The sequence below is a fragment of the Trachypithecus francoisi genome, unplaced genomic scaffold (genome assembly GCF_009764315.1).
Source record: "Trachypithecus francoisi isolate TF-2019V2 unplaced genomic scaffold, Tfra_2.0 Lachesis_group15, whole genome shotgun sequence".
NCBI lineage: Eukaryota > Metazoa > Chordata > Mammalia > Primates > Cercopithecidae > Trachypithecus > Trachypithecus francoisi.
Genome location: NW_022681460.1, coordinates 65,322,906 through 65,341,599, shown reverse-complemented (window position 1 = coordinate 65,341,599; position 18,694 = coordinate 65,322,906). Strand labels below are relative to the sequence as shown.

General features: G+C 47.3%; 1 protein-coding gene and 1 long non-coding RNA gene across 2 annotated transcripts; one reads left to right on the top strand and one right to left on the bottom strand.

Annotated features, from left to right (window-relative positions):
* Positions 1-5,768: 5,768 nt before the first annotated feature.
* On the bottom strand, positions 5,769-10,819 carry LOC117097385 (retinoic acid early transcript 1E-like). Its single transcript, XM_033235248.1, is given in 4 exon segments — positions 5,769-7,707; positions 7,968-8,228; positions 8,904-9,118; positions 10,713-10,819. Coding segments are annotated over 4 exon segments (864 nt in total). The 3' UTR covers positions 5,769-7,426.
* A 4,305-nt stretch (positions 10,820-15,124) lies between these two features.
* LOC117097284 lies at positions 15,125-16,730 on the top strand. Its single transcript, XR_004442898.1, has 2 exons — positions 15,125-15,423; positions 16,466-16,730. It is a non-coding gene; the product is annotated as an uncharacterized LOC117097284 (long non-coding RNA).
* Positions 16,731-18,694: the final 1,964 nt, after the last annotated feature.

The following is an 18,694-nucleotide window of genomic DNA, read 5'->3' as shown; positions in this document are numbered from 1 at the left end:
TCTTCAGGCTTTTTTCAGCTAACTGTGTCAGCTCCTTTAGTTGGCCCCAGGTTGGCAGCTCCACTTCCTTGGTGGATGGCAACTTCATTTGTCCTTCTGATATCACCATTTTGTTCACCTGGCGAGTTGATGATGCTCAATTGTGGGTTTTCTGTCTCCGCAGAGGCACTTTTCTTTGCATCTCCGATGAGTTCATTGTAGAACTTTAAATATCTAGTGGGTATCCAAACAGGAAGCTGATTTTCTCCTGGGGAAACACAAGCAAAGCTTCTCCCCCATGTTATCACCGTCCCTATTTCCCATGTCTTATTTTTGATGTCTTTCCACCAAATCAGTTTTCCTTCATGTAGGCTGTTCTTTTTACCAGTAAAATGTTCTGCAGAAGTAGTGGTCTGATTTCTATAAATGTTTAAAAAGTTTAAAATATAGAGTGCTAGATCAAGTTGCATCTGGGGAGTGTTATACTCCTTGCTGTCTTTTTCCTTTTTTTGTTTAACCAATTGACCTTTGAGTGTTCTGTTAGTTCTTTCAATTATGGCCTGTCCTTGGGAATTATAAGGGATTCCTATTGTATGTGTAATTTTCCACTGATTTAAGAATTTTTGAAATGTTTGACTATAGTATACTGGCCCATTATCTGCTTTAATTTTTTCTGGAACTCCCATGACAGCAAAACAAGATAATAAATGTCTTTTAACATGGGAAGTACTTTCTCCTGTCTGGCAGGTTGCCCATACAAAATGTGAATAAGTATCAACTATCACATGGACAAATGACAATTTTCCAAATGAAGGTACATGTGTGACATCCATTTGCCTAACACATTAGGACATAGACTTCTGGGATTAACTTCTGCCTCCTGAGTGGGCAGGTGTAGGACTTGACACTGAGTGCAATGTTGTACAATATTTTTTGCCTGTTTTAATGTGATATCAAATTTATTTTTTAGTCCTATTGCATTTACATGAGTCAGGGCATGAAGTTCTTGTGCTTCCAATGAAGGCGGGTGACACCAGCAAGTCAGCTTGTTCATTTGCTTTAAAGGCCCTGGTGAATTAGTATGTGCTTGAACATGAGTAATATAAAATGGGAAATTTCTTTTTCTTACAGTTTGCTGTAACAAATTAAACAGCTGGTTTAACTGATCATACTATATTTGATTAGGGCTGTCTCAACATCCTTTGTAGCCTATACTACATATGCAGAATCTGATACAATGTTAATAGACTGATTAAAATCTTGTAACACTGAAATGACAGCAACCAAACATTGAGTTTCAATGACTCGTTCTTTTGGCCTGATGTAAGCCATGTTTCCATTGCTGGGTGCATTTCCAATGCACCGTCAGAGCATTTTCTAAAGGTTTATGTCTAGTAATTTTAGGTAAAATCCAAGTAGTCTATTTTAAAAACTGGAAGATTTTTGTTTTTGGGTAATGAATGTCAATAATTCCCACAAAATCAGCAAGACCAATCTGCCATGCAGTAGAACTGATAAAGGCTTGTCTAACCTGTTCCTTGTGTAAAGGGACAATAATTTTCATCTGGGTCACTTCCATACAATTTTACTATTCGTAGTCTTGCCTGACCAATTAATGTAGCCAATTGATCCAAGTACAATGTAAAAGTCTTAATCGTACTGTGAGGAAGGATCACTCCACAAGACAATAATGCCTGTTGGAGAATGTGCAGTAGCAAAAATCAAAAGTTGGAGTGGGGCTAAGTGATCTATTCTATTTACTTCTGCTGACCGAATTTTTTCTTCAACTAATTCAATTTCTTTAGTTGTCTCTGGAGTTAATGCTCTTTTGCTATTCAATTCTGGACCCGCTCTCAAGATAGAGAGCAAAGTTGACATGGCATAAGTAGGGATGTGTAGAGTTGACCAAATCCAATTAATATCTCTTAGCAATTTTTGAAAGTTATTTAATGTTTTTAATGTGTCTTTTCTTATATCTATTTTTTGTGGCTTAATTTTCCTTTCCCCTACTTGCATTCCCAAGTAACGGAAAGGAGCAGAGGTTTGAATCTTATCAGATGCTATTGTCAGTCCTGCATTTGCAACCTCTGTCTGCAGAAATGTGTAACGGTCAATTAATTTGTCTCTCGTTTCTGCAGCACACAGCCTATCATCAACATAATGAATGATATAACAGTATGATAACTTGTCTCTAACTGGTTGAAGAGCTTGAGCTACAAAAGCCTGACAAATAGTTGGACTATTTAGCATTCCCTGAGTCAACACTTTCCACTGAAACCTGGTGGCTGGTTCTTTATTATTTATAGCTGGTATAGTAAAAACAAATTTTTCAAAATCCTGTTTTGCCAGAGGAATGGTAAAAAAGCAGTCTTTCAGATCAGTAATAATGAAAGGCCAATCTTCGAGGATCATGGCCGGAGAGGGCAATCCGGCTTGGAGAGCCTCCATGGGTTGAATTATGGCATTAAGGTCTCTTAAGTCGGTCAGCATGCGCCATCTGCTGGAATTTTTCTGAATTGCAAACACAGGACACTCGAGGCGAAAATGAAGGCTCAGGATGTCCCTTTTCTAATTGTTCCTTTGCCAGTAAGTGTAAAGCCTCCAGCTTTTTTTTGGTAGCAGCCACTGATTTACCCATACAGGTTTTTCTGTTTTCCAAGTTAATGGAATGGGTTTTGGAGGCTCTACAGTGGCCACTCCTAAAAAGGATACCCTACTCCTTTTCTTTCTTGATTTCCCTCAGCCTCAATTGGGACTTTAATGCCATCTCCATTCTTCCCTAGTCCTTTGCCAGGGAGATATCCCATTTTAGTCATGACTTTGTGACTCGTGGGGCTGTACAGGGAGGCTGGGATAGTAATCTCTGCATGCCATTGTTGTAACACGTCTCGGCCCCATAAATTAATTGGAATAGAAGTGATCGCAGGTTAAACTGTACTCTCTCGATTATCAGGTCCTAGACAATGTAAAATCATGGCACTTTGATACACTTCTGAGGCGGTGCCCACACCGACAAATCCTGTAACAGGTTTTTGTTTAGGCCAATTTTTTGGCCATTGATTAAAGGTGATGATAAAACATCAGCCCTGGTACCCACTACTCCTTCAAACTGCTTTCCCTGAATAGTGACTGTACACACAGGTCTGTTCTCTGAGACATGACTAGCCCAATAAGCGGCTTTTCCAGCAGGGTTGGTACTTCCAAACCCTCCTGTTCTTTCTGGTTTGTTTTCTCCAATTTTAATATAAGGCAAAAGCAGTAAGTGAGCAATTCTATCCCCTGGATTGGCACTCCAGGGAACAGCTGATCACTAACTGAATTTCTCCTTTATAATCTGAATCAATTACCCCAGTATGAATTTGGACTCCCTTCAAATTTAGACTTGATCTCCCTAAAATAAGGCCTACCGTCCCTTCTGGCAGCAGGCCTTATACCCTTGTAGGAATGTTTTGCGGGGGCTCTCCAGGAAGTAAAGAAACTATTTGAGTGGAACACAGATCTGCTGCGCTGCCTGCTGCGGTGGGGGACAGCTGATGTATTGTTGTAATTGGCTGACTCCCTGAAGTGGTGGTATTTCCTGTGGGGGTTGCTGCCCTGAAAACGCTGAGGAACAAACGGCTGAACCGGGAATGCCCCAATTTGTTGCGGGGCCTGAGGCTGGCCCCTCTTCCCGTTTCCCAACAATGGTTGCCCATTTTTATCAAATTTAGAACGACATTTATTAGCCCAAAGTTTTCCTTTTCCACATCTTGGACACAGGCCGGGTGGCTCTTTATTTTTACTCTGTTTATTTAAGACTGTGCAATTCTTTTTAGATGACCGATTTGACCACAATTATAACATTTTCCCTTAAATGTTCTAACTTGTCCTCCTAAAGCAACCTCGTAATTGCTTGAGCCATTAGCATTGCTTTATGCATAGCTCCTCCAATCCCACCACAAACCTTCACATATTCTGTAATTACATCAACTCCTGCTGGAACTTTTCCTTTTAATGGCTTTATGGCTGATTGACATTCTGGATTTGCATTTTCATAGGCCATTATTTCTACAATAACTTTTCAGGCGTTATCATCTGTAATAGATTTTTGAGCGGCATCTTGCAACCTTGCCACAAAGTCTGGCTATATGGTCTAATTGAACTAAAAGAAAGGTAAGTGGTTCCTGGGTCTTGAATTTTTCCCCAGGCCCCGAAGCAAATAGCCCTTAGTTGTTCAATAGCCTCATTCTGCATCACTGATTGTTGGTTAATGGTGCTCCAATTTGGACCTGTTCCTAGCGATTGGTCTGCATCTATATTAACAGCAGGATACGTAGCCTGATTTTTTTGGTACCTGTTCTTGTACTCCATCAGCCTACCAGGTTTCAAACTGTAGAAACTGAGAGGGTGAAAGGGAAGATTTAGCCAAATTTTCCCAATCATAAGGAATAAGTCTATTTCCATGAGCAAGGGAATCTAGTAATGTTATCATATAAGGGGTGTTGGGTTCATATTGTTTCACTCCTTCCTTCATATCTTTTAACATTTTCATGGTGAAAGATTCATATCTAGCTTCAGTTCGGACAGATGCTCCTGCTTGACTCCCTTTCCCCGGCTGGTATCGGTATCGTTTGTAGAATTACCGGGAACAGCCATGCCTCAAGATCTCCGTTTTCTGGCTTTATCAATGATTTCATGCAGTGTACCATCTTGTCCACTAGGTGGTGATGTAGGATTAAACACCACCCCCGTGGATTGCTGGCATGGTGCCATGCTATTGGCACCGGACACACTGCTTGAGGTCTGTACTAAACCTCTGGAGGCGGCCAATACTGAAACTCGGCTGGCAGCTGGTATGAATAAACTACCGGTGGTTAGGTCTTATTTTCTACCGGCTGATATTGTGGATACTGTATCTGAATCGGCATTGCCGGGATAAAGACTCTTTTCTTTTCTACTTGATATTCTCTTGGGGTTTGTACTTGTCTAACCTGCATTTGAGGTTGTAATGTTACAGGCATCTGAACCGCGGGAGGAGGAGTTGATGGCCATCGTGGTTTAGGCTCTGATGGCCCCAATAATTCTGGACTGACTTCCCCCAGTTTTGATGATTCAGGATATATTAACTCCTGTAATTGATTATAGTCAATATTTTGCGTTGACCAAACCATTACAGACTCTGCTACATTTTTATAGTGTGAACTTTCCATTCCTTTCTGGGATTCTATCCCTGTCTCTTCTTCAGAATCTCTTACACAGCATTCAGAGGCATCAGAAACTGAAACGCTATCTTCTTCTATTTGAAACGGTTCTAAATTTGCTTTAATAATGGCCCAATCATTCCATATTGTAAGTGGGATGATTTTACCTTCCCTACTTGCTTGTTTTGATTCTTTGCCAATTTTTTCCCAATCTGTTAGATCTAAAGTTCTCTGTTCTGGAAACCATGGGCAGAATTGTTCTATTTTTGGAAACAGCATAATTAGATTTTCTGTAGAAGCTTTGATTCCCCCTTTTCTTAAAAGAATTTTAATGACGCTGAGATAAGAGGCATATTTACTTTCAGTTTGTCCCATTGTTACCCTGGGTTCCTCCGAGTGCACAAGCGTGCCGCAAGGTTGACCGTGGACGTACTTGGGAATCTCTCGTCAACTGTCCTCAATGCTCACATTCTTAGCTTATCTCCACCCTAGAGAAAGGCACCCACATTGGCCAGCAGATGAAGGGGACCAGCCCCTCCACACCTGTGGGTATATCTTGTCAGGTGGGATGAGAGACTGAGAAAAGAAAAAAGACACAGAGACAAAGAATAGAGAAAGAACAGTGGGCCCAGGGGACTGGCGCTCAGCATATGGAGGACCAGCACCGGCACCAGTCTCTGAGTTCCCTCAGTATTTATTGATTAGTATTTTCAATCTCAGCAAGAGGAATGCGGTAGGAGAGCAGGGTAATAGTAGGGGGAAGGTCAGCAGGAAAACATGTGAGCAAAGGAATCTGTGTCACAAATAAGTTCAAGGGAAGATACTATGCTTGGATGTGCACATAGGCCAGATTTATGCTTCTCTCCACCCAAACATCTCAGTGGAGTAAAGCATAACAAAGCAGCATTGCTGCCAACATGTCTCGCCTCCTGCCATAGGGCGGTTTTTCTCCTATCTCAGAATAGAACAAATGTGCAATTGGGTTTTATACTGAGACATTCCATTCCCAGGGTCAGGCGGGAGACAGTCGCCTTCCTCTATCTCAACTGCAGGAGGCTTTCCTCTTTTACTAATCCACGTCAGCACAGACCCTTCATGGGTGTGGACTGGGGGATGGTCAGGTCTTTCCCATCCCATAAAGCCGTATCTCAGGCTATCACATGGGGAGAAACCTTGGACGATACCCGACTTTCCAGAGCAGAGGTCCCTGCGGCTTTTCACAGTGCATTGTGCTCCTGGTTTATCCAGACTGGAGAATGGCGATGACTTTTACCAAGCATACTACCTGTAAACATTTTGTTAACAAGGCACAGCCCTAGATCCCTTAAACCTTGATTCCATACAACACAGGTTTCTGTGAGCTCAAGTTTGGGGCAAAGTTACAGATTAACAGCATCTCAGGGCAAAGCAATTGTTCAGGGTAAAGGTCAAAATGGAGTTTCTTATGTCTTCCTTTTCTACATAGACACGATAGCAGTCTGATCGCTCTTTCTTTTCCTATATGACGTAGATGAGAAAAATTCCCATTAAGACTGTCAAGATGAACGCCCCCCAGGATGATCCATGTATCTGGTAGGCTCAGAGGAAGACCTGTGAATATCTGAAGCATTTACTGGTGACACTAAAAACAACAATAACAAAGCACAAGCCCTGTGACACCTGAAAATATGCTTTCCTCAGCCCCTGCTTTCCCCAGGAACACATGGTGCCCCACATAATCACTGGCTCATGTGACAGTCACTCTACCAGGCCCTGGGCCATGAAGATGAATGGGGTTGTACCTTGTCCTTATGGAGCTCAGATTTCTGCTGAGAGAGGTAGCAAATGTCCACCTGATTACCACACAATTTCACATGATTACTGTGGTTAGAACTGTTTGGAGGATGACACAATAGGTCTTGCTCAATTCTGTGTGGGGAATTTCCTAAGAAGTGTCATTAGAGCTGGTGGAAGGGTAATTATAATAGAGGAAGAGAAGGCCTGGATGTTTGCAATGACACAGATAGACTTGGGACCATTTAGTGGTGGGTCATTGGTGACTGGATCATTGGTTAATGGGAAGGGGTTTCTACACTGAGGAAGAAACAGTGGAAAATGGGATGGGAAAGGGAGGATGGTGGGAAATCCTCATGGCCGTCACTGACTCTCCAGTCAGGAAGCCCACGGAGAAGTCAATCAAATTTTCTATTGCACACACACGCTGACACCCACACAGGGAAGGCTTCTGACCTTTAAAGGGAGCTGCCACATTCTCCCGCCAGGCTCAGTTAACCTGTCGGTTCTGGCATCGCCTCCCAGTGCTCTAAGAATTCCCTGAGCCAGTGATCGCAGTCTCCCACTGAGCGCTTCCTGAAATACTTTTCCAGCCCTCTGTCTTCCTTCCATGTCTCCTTGTTCTTGCGGGCTTCATGATTAATTACTGTCCAGGTCATGTTCATTGTGTCAAAGAGGAGGGATTTCTCTCCGTTGATGGCGAACTGCCAGGACGCACCAGTGCATCATTATGCGTCATGTTGACAAAACATTTTGACCTGCAGAGTGGAAGGACCTGCAATCCAGACACAAAGCCATCATCCTCCACTCTTGAGAGGTCCATCATCTTCCAACAGGTCGAGTGTTTCTCTACATATTTAGGGGCCTGTATTCTTTCTGCCCGGACTTGCCCTTTCCCGTCCATTGGGTCCCATGTGTCTCTATGGTTGGGCCAACGACCAATACACAAATACACCTAAAGCCCCTCCCCACCTGTGCTCTTCCCTCCCCTCTCTTGCTGCCTGCCTTCGTTTCCCCACCCCATTCCACACTTACCACTGGTCTTTATCTGGGGTTTGAGGTCAAGAAGGAGCATCGTGACGTCTCTGCCCACTTCTCCCAGCATTTGGGTCAATTCTCCCCATGTGCTGGTGGAATTTACCTTCTTCTCCAGGAGGCCCAGAGGCTTGACCATGTTGCTGTCACTGTTGTACTGAAGGAAAAGATATTTATTCATGAAGACCCGCACTTCACACCAGGGCTGTCCAGGTCTGGACCATGATTTTGTAGTGAAGTCGAAGCAAAGAGAGTGAGCACCTGTGAGAGAAAGACACAGGTGAGGTCCAGGACAGGGGAAGAGGCCCATTAGAACCCGCGCTTCTGTGACCCAAATCTCCCTGGACCAGGACAGGCTGGCAGAAGGGGGCTGTTCCATCCCAGACTCCCTCAACCCTCCGGATCCCTGCTCCCATCTCCCCCTGACTGTCTGGGGTGAGATACTTGATGGTACCGGGGACCCCTGGGGTGTACTTAGTGTTAATGGTGTTAACAGGAGGATTCATGTCACAAATACTTTTAGCAACATCTACCAAGTTCTGAGGCACAAAACAGACAAGCCGGTGTGTGACCTCCTGAGACTTAAAATCTAGCTGAACACATAGGACATTCAACAGAAAGGAAAAAGAGACATTTATCATGGGACACATGCTGAATTCCTCCGGGGTCCCGGGCGTTCAGGAAAGAGTCCTGGAGTAGAAGGTGGGGGGTAGCATTGTAGAGCTGCCCCCTGTGAGCCCGTGCCTGGCCTAGGGCCTCCGGCTGGGGTCTCCCATGAACTGGGGATAACATCCCAGGGATCCTCTCCCTCACCTCATCCTTAAGAGCAGGTACTTGCTTGCCTGAAGCCTGCATGAGGCCACACTTGCCTATCCCCCACCTTTCTCCCTCCTCCTTCTTGTTCTCAGCTAGGTCTTGAGATCTCAGGACACTCACCAACCATGATCTCCAAAGCTGTTAATAGCAAGAGTAGAAGCAAAAGAAGGTTCACCGGGCTACAAGTCAGGGGCATTCTTGGCACATTGTGGAGAGTAATAGGCAGGACGTTGGGCGTGGACACAGACACCCTCACCGGTATGGTGAAGAAATGTCCAACAGCGTGGGTGTGGGCACTGCCCCAGTTCTTTACCCTGGAACAACTGAGGGCAGGCCTGTAGAGACCCAATTAAAGAACAATTTCGTGAAGGGAGTGTTTTCCAAGTATTCAGAAGATAATTATTTATTGAAAAATGAAAGAAGACATTTAAAAACAAAATTAACTTTGAATAAACTCTCCTCTGCCATCCCCATGGCCCCTGCAAAAAACCCCTCTGGTGTGAGCAGGATGGTTGGAGGTTATGTGAGCTCCTTCTCCCTTCATCCAATTTCCTCTTCCCTTGTCCTCCCTGCCTCTTTTGCTTTTCCCTTTCTTCCTGGTACCCCCTCCCCATTCCTGTATTTTCTTCCATCTCCTTTCTCCCCTCTCCCATATCCCTAACCCATTCAAAGTCTTTCCTCTTAAATGGTTGAGATTTTCTCTCACCAAGCACACGCAAATGTTAATTAAACTAACTGCGAACAGGCAGCAACGGGTCTACCATCACAGATGGGTTTTATAATAGAGCCCAGCCGTCCTACTGGGGCCAAGACCTCGAAGAAAGCCAAGTCTATTGTTGGGAAAAGTCTTGGGGCTGTAAGTTTTGAATTCTGAAAATTTGTCTTAGAACAAAGTTTTGTGTCATTTTCAAACTTCTCAAGCCACTTTTTGCACAAGGTTTCCTCTTAAAACTTAGTATTTGTAGTCCTCCTTCCCACCTCACTTTTACACCTGTCCCATTTCATCATCAGACCCCGCTACCTTAGCCAGTTCAGGCTGCCACAACAGAATAGGCCAGGTGGCTGAAACACCAAGCATTTATTCCTCACCGTCCTGGAGGCTGGAAAGTCCAAGATTAAGGTGTCAGCAGGTCCGGTATCTGGCGACGGCCCTCTCTTCCTCACCAGATGGCTGTCTTCCTGTTGTATCCTCACACAGTGGAGAGCAGAGAGTGACAGCAAGCTCTCCTGTCACTTCTTAATCCCATAGCGCTCCACTTGTAGGACTAATGACTTAAATGTCATCACTTTGACAGTTAGGATTTCTGCATATGAATTTGGAGGGCAGGCAAACATGCGGCGTGTAACATCACCCATATCCATTCCACATTTAGGTTCCCCCTGTGTGCCGGGCAGTATGCCAGTTAATTCAAGCGCATGTCAGACTCAGAGGGTGATTCCCTGTGACTCAGATGCTGGGGCTCTGGTGATGCCTGGTAATTGGGTCTGTACCACTGTCCTTTACAACTAGATGGAACAGACTTTTAAAAAGCTAACCGTGAACTCTGGGCAGGGCTCTCTCTGGGGCTGAGATTATAAGGGGTTGTCTCCTCAGAGGACAGTGAGTCAAGGGTTTGAAGGGGCCCAGGAATGCACATTTTTTACATATCCCCTACGTGGTTCTCTGGCTGCTAAGGTTAAAGCACCTCAATTTTGAGGGTGTACTTCCACCTCTTGGTCTGGAGAAGGGGTCTCAAATCTGTCCTGACTGGAGCCTGTTCTGTACACACCCAGGCCCTGAGAGTGCAGGGAGGGGGACTCACTGCTACCGCCCTACCAACGCTGCTGCTGTGGGGACACCAGCGGGGGTGGGCCAAGAACAGTGTGTGTGTATGTGTGTGTGTGTTTGTGCGTGCGCGCATGGGTGCATGTGCGTGTGTGTGTGCATACGTATGTGTGATATGACCACGGAGTAGCTCCTTGCAAGGCCAATATTTTCTACAAGTCTGATGAATCACAGGAAGGAGCACACCAGGCCTGTACATGGGTCCTGACATCTGGGATGCAGACCTAACACTGAAGACAAAGAAAGAGCTGCAGATAGGCTGGGAAGGACACACAGAAAGGAGAAAGGGGCCCTTCCACCCTTGTTCTCCTCTGTGGTCCTGAATCCCAGGTTGGCCTGAGCCAACCTGAAGATGGGAAGGAATAGCCATATTCCAACTGCAAAATGTCAGCTTTAGGCAGTGGCTTCCAAACCGAAATGATGGTTACATATGAAGTAGAATTTTTGTTTGTTTTATTTTTTGAGACCAGGTCTTGCTCTGTCACCCAGGTGGAGTGCAGTGGCATGAGCATGGCTCACTGCAGCCTTGAACTCCCAGGCTCAATCAGTCCTCCCACTTCAGCCTCCAGAATAGCTGGGACTACAGGCGTGAGCCCCCACATCCAGCTAATTTTTAAATTTTGGTGTAGAGACGGGGTCTCATCATGTTGCCTAGGCTGATCTCGAAATCTGGGCTCAAGCAATCCTCCCCACAAAGCCTCCCAAAATGTTGGGATTACAAGAGTGAGCCACCACACCCTGCTGAAGTGGAGTTTTAATTGAAGTAAGAAGCAGATGATAAGGAAAGTGGAACTAATAATTTCATGTAGTCCCTGGAAGCCCATTGCTATAAAGAACTTTCAGCCTGAAGTCCAAAGAGAGATGAAAATTTTAAAATGAATTGGACTGCATTTTTCAATCCCTGAAAATGAGTCACAGGCTTTTTGTGGCAGTGTGCCCCCGGCTTCTAGCTATCCTCTCCCTGCCCAGCTGCCTTGAGATCTGAGCCAATGGTTTCAACACCCAGGCTGGGAACGCCAAGGTCCGGCAGAGCGAGGCTGTGGAAGCCTTGGCATAAGTGGAGAGGAGGATCTGAGGGAGAATGGGACAAGAGAAGTCGGAAGGAAGATGTTATGGCAGGAGAACAAGAAGAAATCCCTATCCCCCAAATTGGAGAGAGGGACGATTGGGACTCCAGACTGGCGGGAGGCATGGATCCCTGAGTGCTTGGCGTGGAGGCAGAGGACCCGCAGAGCCACCCCTGTCCTCCATGCCTTATCCAGCGTCCCCACACCCCCAACAGCTCCCTCAACGCCACTTTTACTTCATTGCCCCTGGTTCTCTCACCACCCAAGCCCCTACTTTCCTCCTTCACTCCCAAACACACACACGTTCCCTCTGCACTGGTGTTTGGAACACCGGCCACCCGCTACACCCTACCTTGTTCCAGCAGGAGACATTTGTCCTTCTGCTGTCTCTAGGATGGAGAGGCCTGAGATGACTGCTTTCTTCCTCAGAGTAAACTCTCTGAGGAGCAGAAACCAGCTCAGTCCAGTCTCCCTGGGCGTGGAGAGGCCCGCCTAGCAGAACACCCGCCCACCATGCAAACCCGGTGGGGCCACCTGTCAACTGTCACGTATGAGTGATTCTAGGACAGGACTCCTTGTCAGGAACTGGATCCAGTTCATTACTGGATTCATCATCAGTAAATGGACCAAGACCAGCCTCAAGTCCCAGCCACGAAATTCTAGAAAGGATTTAATGTAATTTTAGCAGTAGTTGGACACCAGCGTGTAATGGCACACACATGTTTTCTTTAATATGTAGGTGGGGGGTCCCGCCATTTTTCAGGGTTTAGGGCTCTGCAGGTCCTGGCCTGGCTGTGGCAGTGGCCCTACCTCGTGTCTGGTGGGTGCTGGTGCCCTCTGTTGCCTGGTTTCTGTGCGAACACTGCATTATGGTCCTGCTCTCTCGAGGCCTGGAGCTCCTGCCCGCTGAGCTCCTGTTCCCACTGTGTGTCGCTCAACCTCGCTGTTTTCTTCTTGCAACTCCATTCCCTCTGCAACTGGAAGACCAGCTCTTCTCCTGAGTCATCCTTAAAAGACACCCTGCCCACTTCCTTACAAAGCCCCCACAAAAGTGACACCAGCTACTTGTGAATGTAGCCAACTTTACTGAAGGTTTAGAGGTTGTGTGGTAAGGCTGTGAAGAATTAAAAAAAGAAATTACCTATTAGCTGGACCTCTTTCTTATCTCTTCTTTGGACTAGAAATAAAATATCTATGATTTGACCACACTGTCATCTAGTACTCAACCCTGGTTCTAGGCCACTGTCCTCCTGGCCAGGGTGATTGCAGTCCTGCCCTCCTTGGTTCTCCATGCCTGTCCCCACCTCCCAAATGGCTACAGAGCAGCCAGAGTGATCCTTCAGAACCTCACCACTCATACCCATCCTCTGCTCCAAACCCCCCAAAAGTGCCCCTTTTCTCTCAGTAAAACCAAAGTCACTATAGATGCCTAGAGTCCTGTGCAGTCTGGCCAGCTGTCCTCCAATCTACCCCCTTGCTTGCTCAGTTCCTACCCCCACCCTCGGACTCTTCGCTGGTCTTCAGAGCCCTGCAGATATCTCCATGCCTCAGGACTTTGCATTGCCCTCTGCTCAGCGTGGACTGCCCTTCAGGCATCTGCCGGGCCCACTCCCACACCTGCTCCCAGGTGACACTCCCTTCCATGCCTGGTTCTCCTTGCCCCTCCCATTTGGAATCTTTGTCCTCATTTCTTTCATTCTTTCTTTTTTTAAGTTGTGGTATAATTCATGTAACATTAAATTTTTCATCTTAACCATTGTTAAATGTAAAGGCCCCTGTTTCATAATACGAGATCTCTCGTGCCCGGGCCATCCTGGACCTTCTTCACCTGAACTTGTTACCCTAAAGCAACGACCATTCCAAAACATACCTTAGTAAGCCAGGCGCGGTGGCTCATGCCTGTAATCCCAGCACTTTGGGAGGCCAAGGTGGGTGGATCACCTGAAGTTGAGAGTTCAGTACCACTCTGGCCAACATGGTGAAACCCTGTCTCTACTAAAAATACAAAAAGTAGGTGGGTGTGGTGGCCAGCACGTGTAATCCCACTACTTGGGAGGCTGAGGCAGGAGAATCACTTGAACCCAGGAGGCAAAGGTTGCAGTGATCCGAGATGGAGCCACTGCATTCCAGCCTGGGCGACAGAGTGAGACTCTGTCCCAATAAACAAACAGTCAAACAAACCTTATTAACTTTTCATTGTGGTTGCAACAATTTACTGCAAACTTAGTGGCTTAAAACAACACACATTCATTCCTTTACCAATCTGGAGCTCAGAAGTCTGAACAGTCTCACGGGGCTAACATCACTGTGCTGTCAGGGCTGTGTTCCTTCGGGAGGCTCTTGGGGAGAACCTGTCTCCTCCTCGCCTTTTCCAGCTGCTCCAACTGCCCACATCCATGGCTCAGGGCCCCATTTCCTCATCTTCAAAGGCAGCTCCACCAGGCTGAGTCCTGGTTCACATGAGAACTCTACCCCTCCCTGGCTGGTTCTCCCAGGGCAGCTGATCGGCCACCTTAACTCCATCTGCAACTTTCACGGCCCTTTCCGTGTACCCAACACAGAGGTTCCAGGGACTGGATCTGCCATTCTGGGGGTTGGAGAGGGAATTATTCTGCCCAACACACATACCATATAATTTACATATCTATCCATTGAAAATTTCTATCTCTTACTAGAATGCCATTTCTTTTTTTTTTTTTTTGAGGCGGAGTCTCGCTCTGTCGCCCGGACTGGAGTGCAGTGGCCAGATCTCAGCTCACTGCAAGCTCCGCCTCCTGGGTTTCCGCCATTCTCCTGCCTCAGCCTCCCAAGTAGCTGGGACTACAGGCGCCCGCCACCTCGCCCGGCTAGTTTTTTGTATTTTTAGTAGAGACGGGGTTTCACCGTATTAGCCAGGATGGTCTCGATCTCCTGACCTCGTGATCCGCCCGTCTCGGCCTCCCAAAGTGCTGGGATTACAGGCTTGAGCCACCGCGCCCGGCCTAGAATGCCATTTCTATGAAGACACAAACCTCATACAAAGCACAGAAAACAGCTCTCCGGGGCGAAGGGGCTCAGATGGGCCCCCTGGCTCAGGAAATGAGGAGAGGTGTCAGGGCAACCTCCTTGGGTCTCCAGCCTTCACAGCCGGGGCCTCCCAGGTAGGTTCCAGCTGTCGCAGCAGCAAAAGAGATGTGGTGGGCAGCGTCAGGCATTGGCGAGATTCCTGATACAGCTCAGTAGAAAAGAAACTTCCTAAACTGAGCTCACCTCAAGGAAGCTAGAGATATAGGCCACCTTACCCAACGGGTACATGAAATACAAATACAAATCCTTTTGCAGGTTGTGCAGGTTACAAGGGGCCCACTTCTGTGCCTAGGTCCGCTGCCCTATCCTGCTCTGACTTGCCAGGGTGGGGCGCTCATTGGCCTCCAGACTCCACCCACTTTTCTGGCCACACCCAGTTTCCACCTCCAAGTCACACCCCAGACTGCCTCTTCTTTTGCTGTTGTTTTCTCAGCCCAGCAGAAATTCTAACATTCGCCAGGCTTGCCCCTGCTCAGGGCACCGGAGAAGGAGCCTCTGAGGAAAATCTTGGCGCAAGGAGAAGATCTCCCACCTGGATTTCCAGCACCCTCTGCTTTCTGGGAATTCCTGAATTTCTTTGGCTATTGTCACAGGGGCTCTGCCACGCAGCTACACCCTGGCTGCTGGCCCCTGACACCTCAGAGAGCTTTACTCTTCCAGGAAGCCCCTGCCCAGGAAGAAGGTAGCAAATATTTTCTTACTGTTTGTTGCCTACGATGCCTTGGATGTTGTGTTGATTGTACCATTTTGATCCCAAGAAAGCAGACCTGGCAAAGAGTTAGGAATGCAGGTGGTTTCTGGCAAATATGTAGGGCCTGTGAGGTAGGAAAGTGGAGGAAGCAAGATCACGTAGGTTCTCTGTGAGAGAGGCCCCGGGCCCAGCAGGATGGAACATCCCTGGCTGACAAGGGCCATTCTCCCCTGTCCTCATCTCTGCCTGGGCTCCAGCTCAGTCCTGCCTGACAGAGGCCGTGGAGCGGAGCACTGGGCTGCTGGCCAATGCCCTGGTCTTTGCATAGACCAGTCTCCAGGTGAGGTCACAGTGGGAGAGCAGTGGGCCTGGGAGGTGCAGGGTTAGTGCAGGGCAGGGCTCCCTTGAATCTGCAGGTGTGGGGCCACCAGGCTGGACCTAGCTGTATGCTCAGCACAGGAGGTTGCAGTACTGCCTGCCCTCAACCTCCTTTTCCTATTTCTGCTTCTAGAGGGCACTGGGGACTGGGGTCAGGCTGGGGGTCTTGCCATCCCCTCCTGATCTCCTCCACTCCCTGTCCACAGCTCCTGATTTCCCTGCCTGGGCTGCCCCCACCAGAAGTCTCCCGGCCTAAAATCCAGTAGGAACAGGCAGCCTAGCCTGTCCCCAGGGGTTTCTGTAGCACTTGCAGGAGCCAATAAGGCTTCAGGTAGGAAGGCGTGAGTCACCCACAGAGGCCTAACAGGTGTTTCTGGAAATGCATCCTGTGGCAGCCAAAGAGGCCAGACTTCTCAGTGTGTTCCCAAACAGAGTCAAGCACAGGGCTCATGGGCTGGAGGAGCCAGATCAGCTGCTCATTAGTGTGCACTTGATAAGTCTTTGTACCGCACGAGAGGAAAAATGATTTTTTCGCAACTCTTCTGAGTTCTTAGCTGTAACAAAAGACAAATCAACAAGAGAAAAACAAACAGAAGTTTATTAACATCTCTCTCTCTCTCTCTGTATCTCTCTATCATCTCTTGTATATGCACAGGAAACACCTGGAGAAAATGACTAATCCTTAAAGTGCTGTCTTAGAACTCCAGCATCTTCAACAGAAAACAATAAATGTCTGGAGAAGTGGCAGATCGTGAGAAGGCCAATCTGTAGCATCAGAGAAGCTTGTTGTGCCTCTGCTGCTGTCCCTAGCCCGAAAAGAGTCTAAAATTGTCTTTGGTGATCTATCTTTGTCCTCTCTCGTAGAGAGGGGAGGATACAATCAAAAGTGGCTCAATAATAAATGGAAAATAAGTGGAAAAGAAAGATGTTCATTTCATCCAGGTTCTCGAATTCGTTGACATACAGTTGTACATAGTATTCCCTTATAGTCCTTTTTGTTTCTGTAAGGTTGGTAGTGATGTTTTTTCTTTTGTTCCTGGCATTAGTCATTTGAGTTTTCCCCCTCCGCTGTTTCCTAGTCACTCAAGCTTAAGGTTTTCCAATTTGGTTGATCAAAGGCAAGTTAGTTACTTCCTAGATACAATGCGGGTACAGGTATTGGATAAGTACAGCCATTCCGACTGGGAGAAATTGACCAAACGAAAGGGCTAAATCATGCAAATCCAAAATCCAGCAGGGGTGCTCGGGGCTGCTGCAGTGACAAGACACTGGTTCTAGATATTTACCCAACTGTGTTGTTGTAGGGCGGATATTATAGGTCCTCTCTGGGTTCTGCGCTCTACTCTCAGCCTCAGTCATTGCCAACAAGTGACACAAGTGACATGAGGGTACAGCCTCCCTCCCGGCTGCTTTCACAGGTTGGCCTCGTAGAGACACGAGGTCTCACAGCTCAGGATATTCAAGACCAGAGCTGATTTTTTTCTCACGGGGTCAGACCACCTCACTTTACAGGCCAGGATGTCTTGTGCCTCACTTTACAGACCAGGATGTCTTGTGAGAGAGAAGTTGATGGACACATCCATGGATCTTGGTAGTTCAGCTTCGATGGATGGAAGTTCCTCCTCTTTGACGCAGACAACAGAAAGTGGACAGTGGTTCATGCTGGAGCCAGGCAGATGAAAGAGAAGTGGGAGAAGGACAGGGATGTGACCATGTTCTTCCAGAAGATTTCACTGGGAGGCTGCAAGAGATGGCTAGAGGAATTCTTGGTGCATAGGGAGAAAAGACTGGAGCCGGCAGGTAACTGAGAAGAGCTGTCTTGATTTGAGATCTAATTACCCCAGTGTGAGTGTGAGTGTGTCATTAGTGTGTGTGAGTGTGTCATTAGTCTGTGTGCAAATGTGTGTGAGTGTGTGTCATTAGTGTTTGAGTGTGTGTGTCATTACTGTGTGTGTGTGTGTAGATTTGTGTGTGGCGAGTGTGAGTGTGTGTGTGTATGTGTGTCAGTGTTTGAGTGAGTGTGAACATGACCCCCCTCGTGGGGGTTTCTCCTGGGAGTACCTGTGCTCTCCCATCCTCACCCTTCTCCCTGCTGACTCCTCTTCCTCACTGCACCTGCTTCTGCTGCACTCACTGTGGATTTCTCACCGCCCTCAAAACTGTGGGCATCACGGTGTTTCAACCTTTCCCCTTAGTGTTCCCTCCTCCTAGGAACGCTTTTCCTTCCTCTTTCTTGGTATGTATCTGGAAATCAATCAAAAACACCTCCAATGTCAGCCCTGAGACTCTCCCCTACCCCACCCTGGGGCATCACCTCCTCTTCCAACACAGCAAGAGGGTGGGGTGGGGTGTCCCCTTGCTTCCCTCAGCAGCTATGTCAGCTCCTTGAGGACAGAGGACACCCCCTATTACTTCCTAACCCAAGACCTGTCACAGTGCTTGCCCAACAGCAGAAGGGGACAAAACTTCTGCCTTGCAGGATGACCTGGGATGGCAGGAGGGGAGGTGGAATCTCCTTAGATTTGAGGACTGGACAAGGGCTGTCTGTCACTCTTGTGTTTCCATTTCAGCACCACCTACCGTGGCCCCAGGCACGGCCCAAGCCAAAGCCATGGCCACCAGCCTCAAATCCTGAAGCCTCCTCGTTGTCCTCTTCTTCATTCTACTTGGCATCTGAGGAGAGTCCACTGTAGAGGGAGGGGAAACTGGCACAGGCTCCCTGAAGGACAGGGTGACAGGACTCATCAAGAGTGAAAAATACCCAAGTCTGAATGAAGAATATGTATTCATATTTGTTTGAAATGGCATAAAGACTCCCTGGAAAAATGAGAAGAATCCAATCAAGTCTCGCCCCGGGCATGTGGCCAATGAGAGTGGAGGCAGG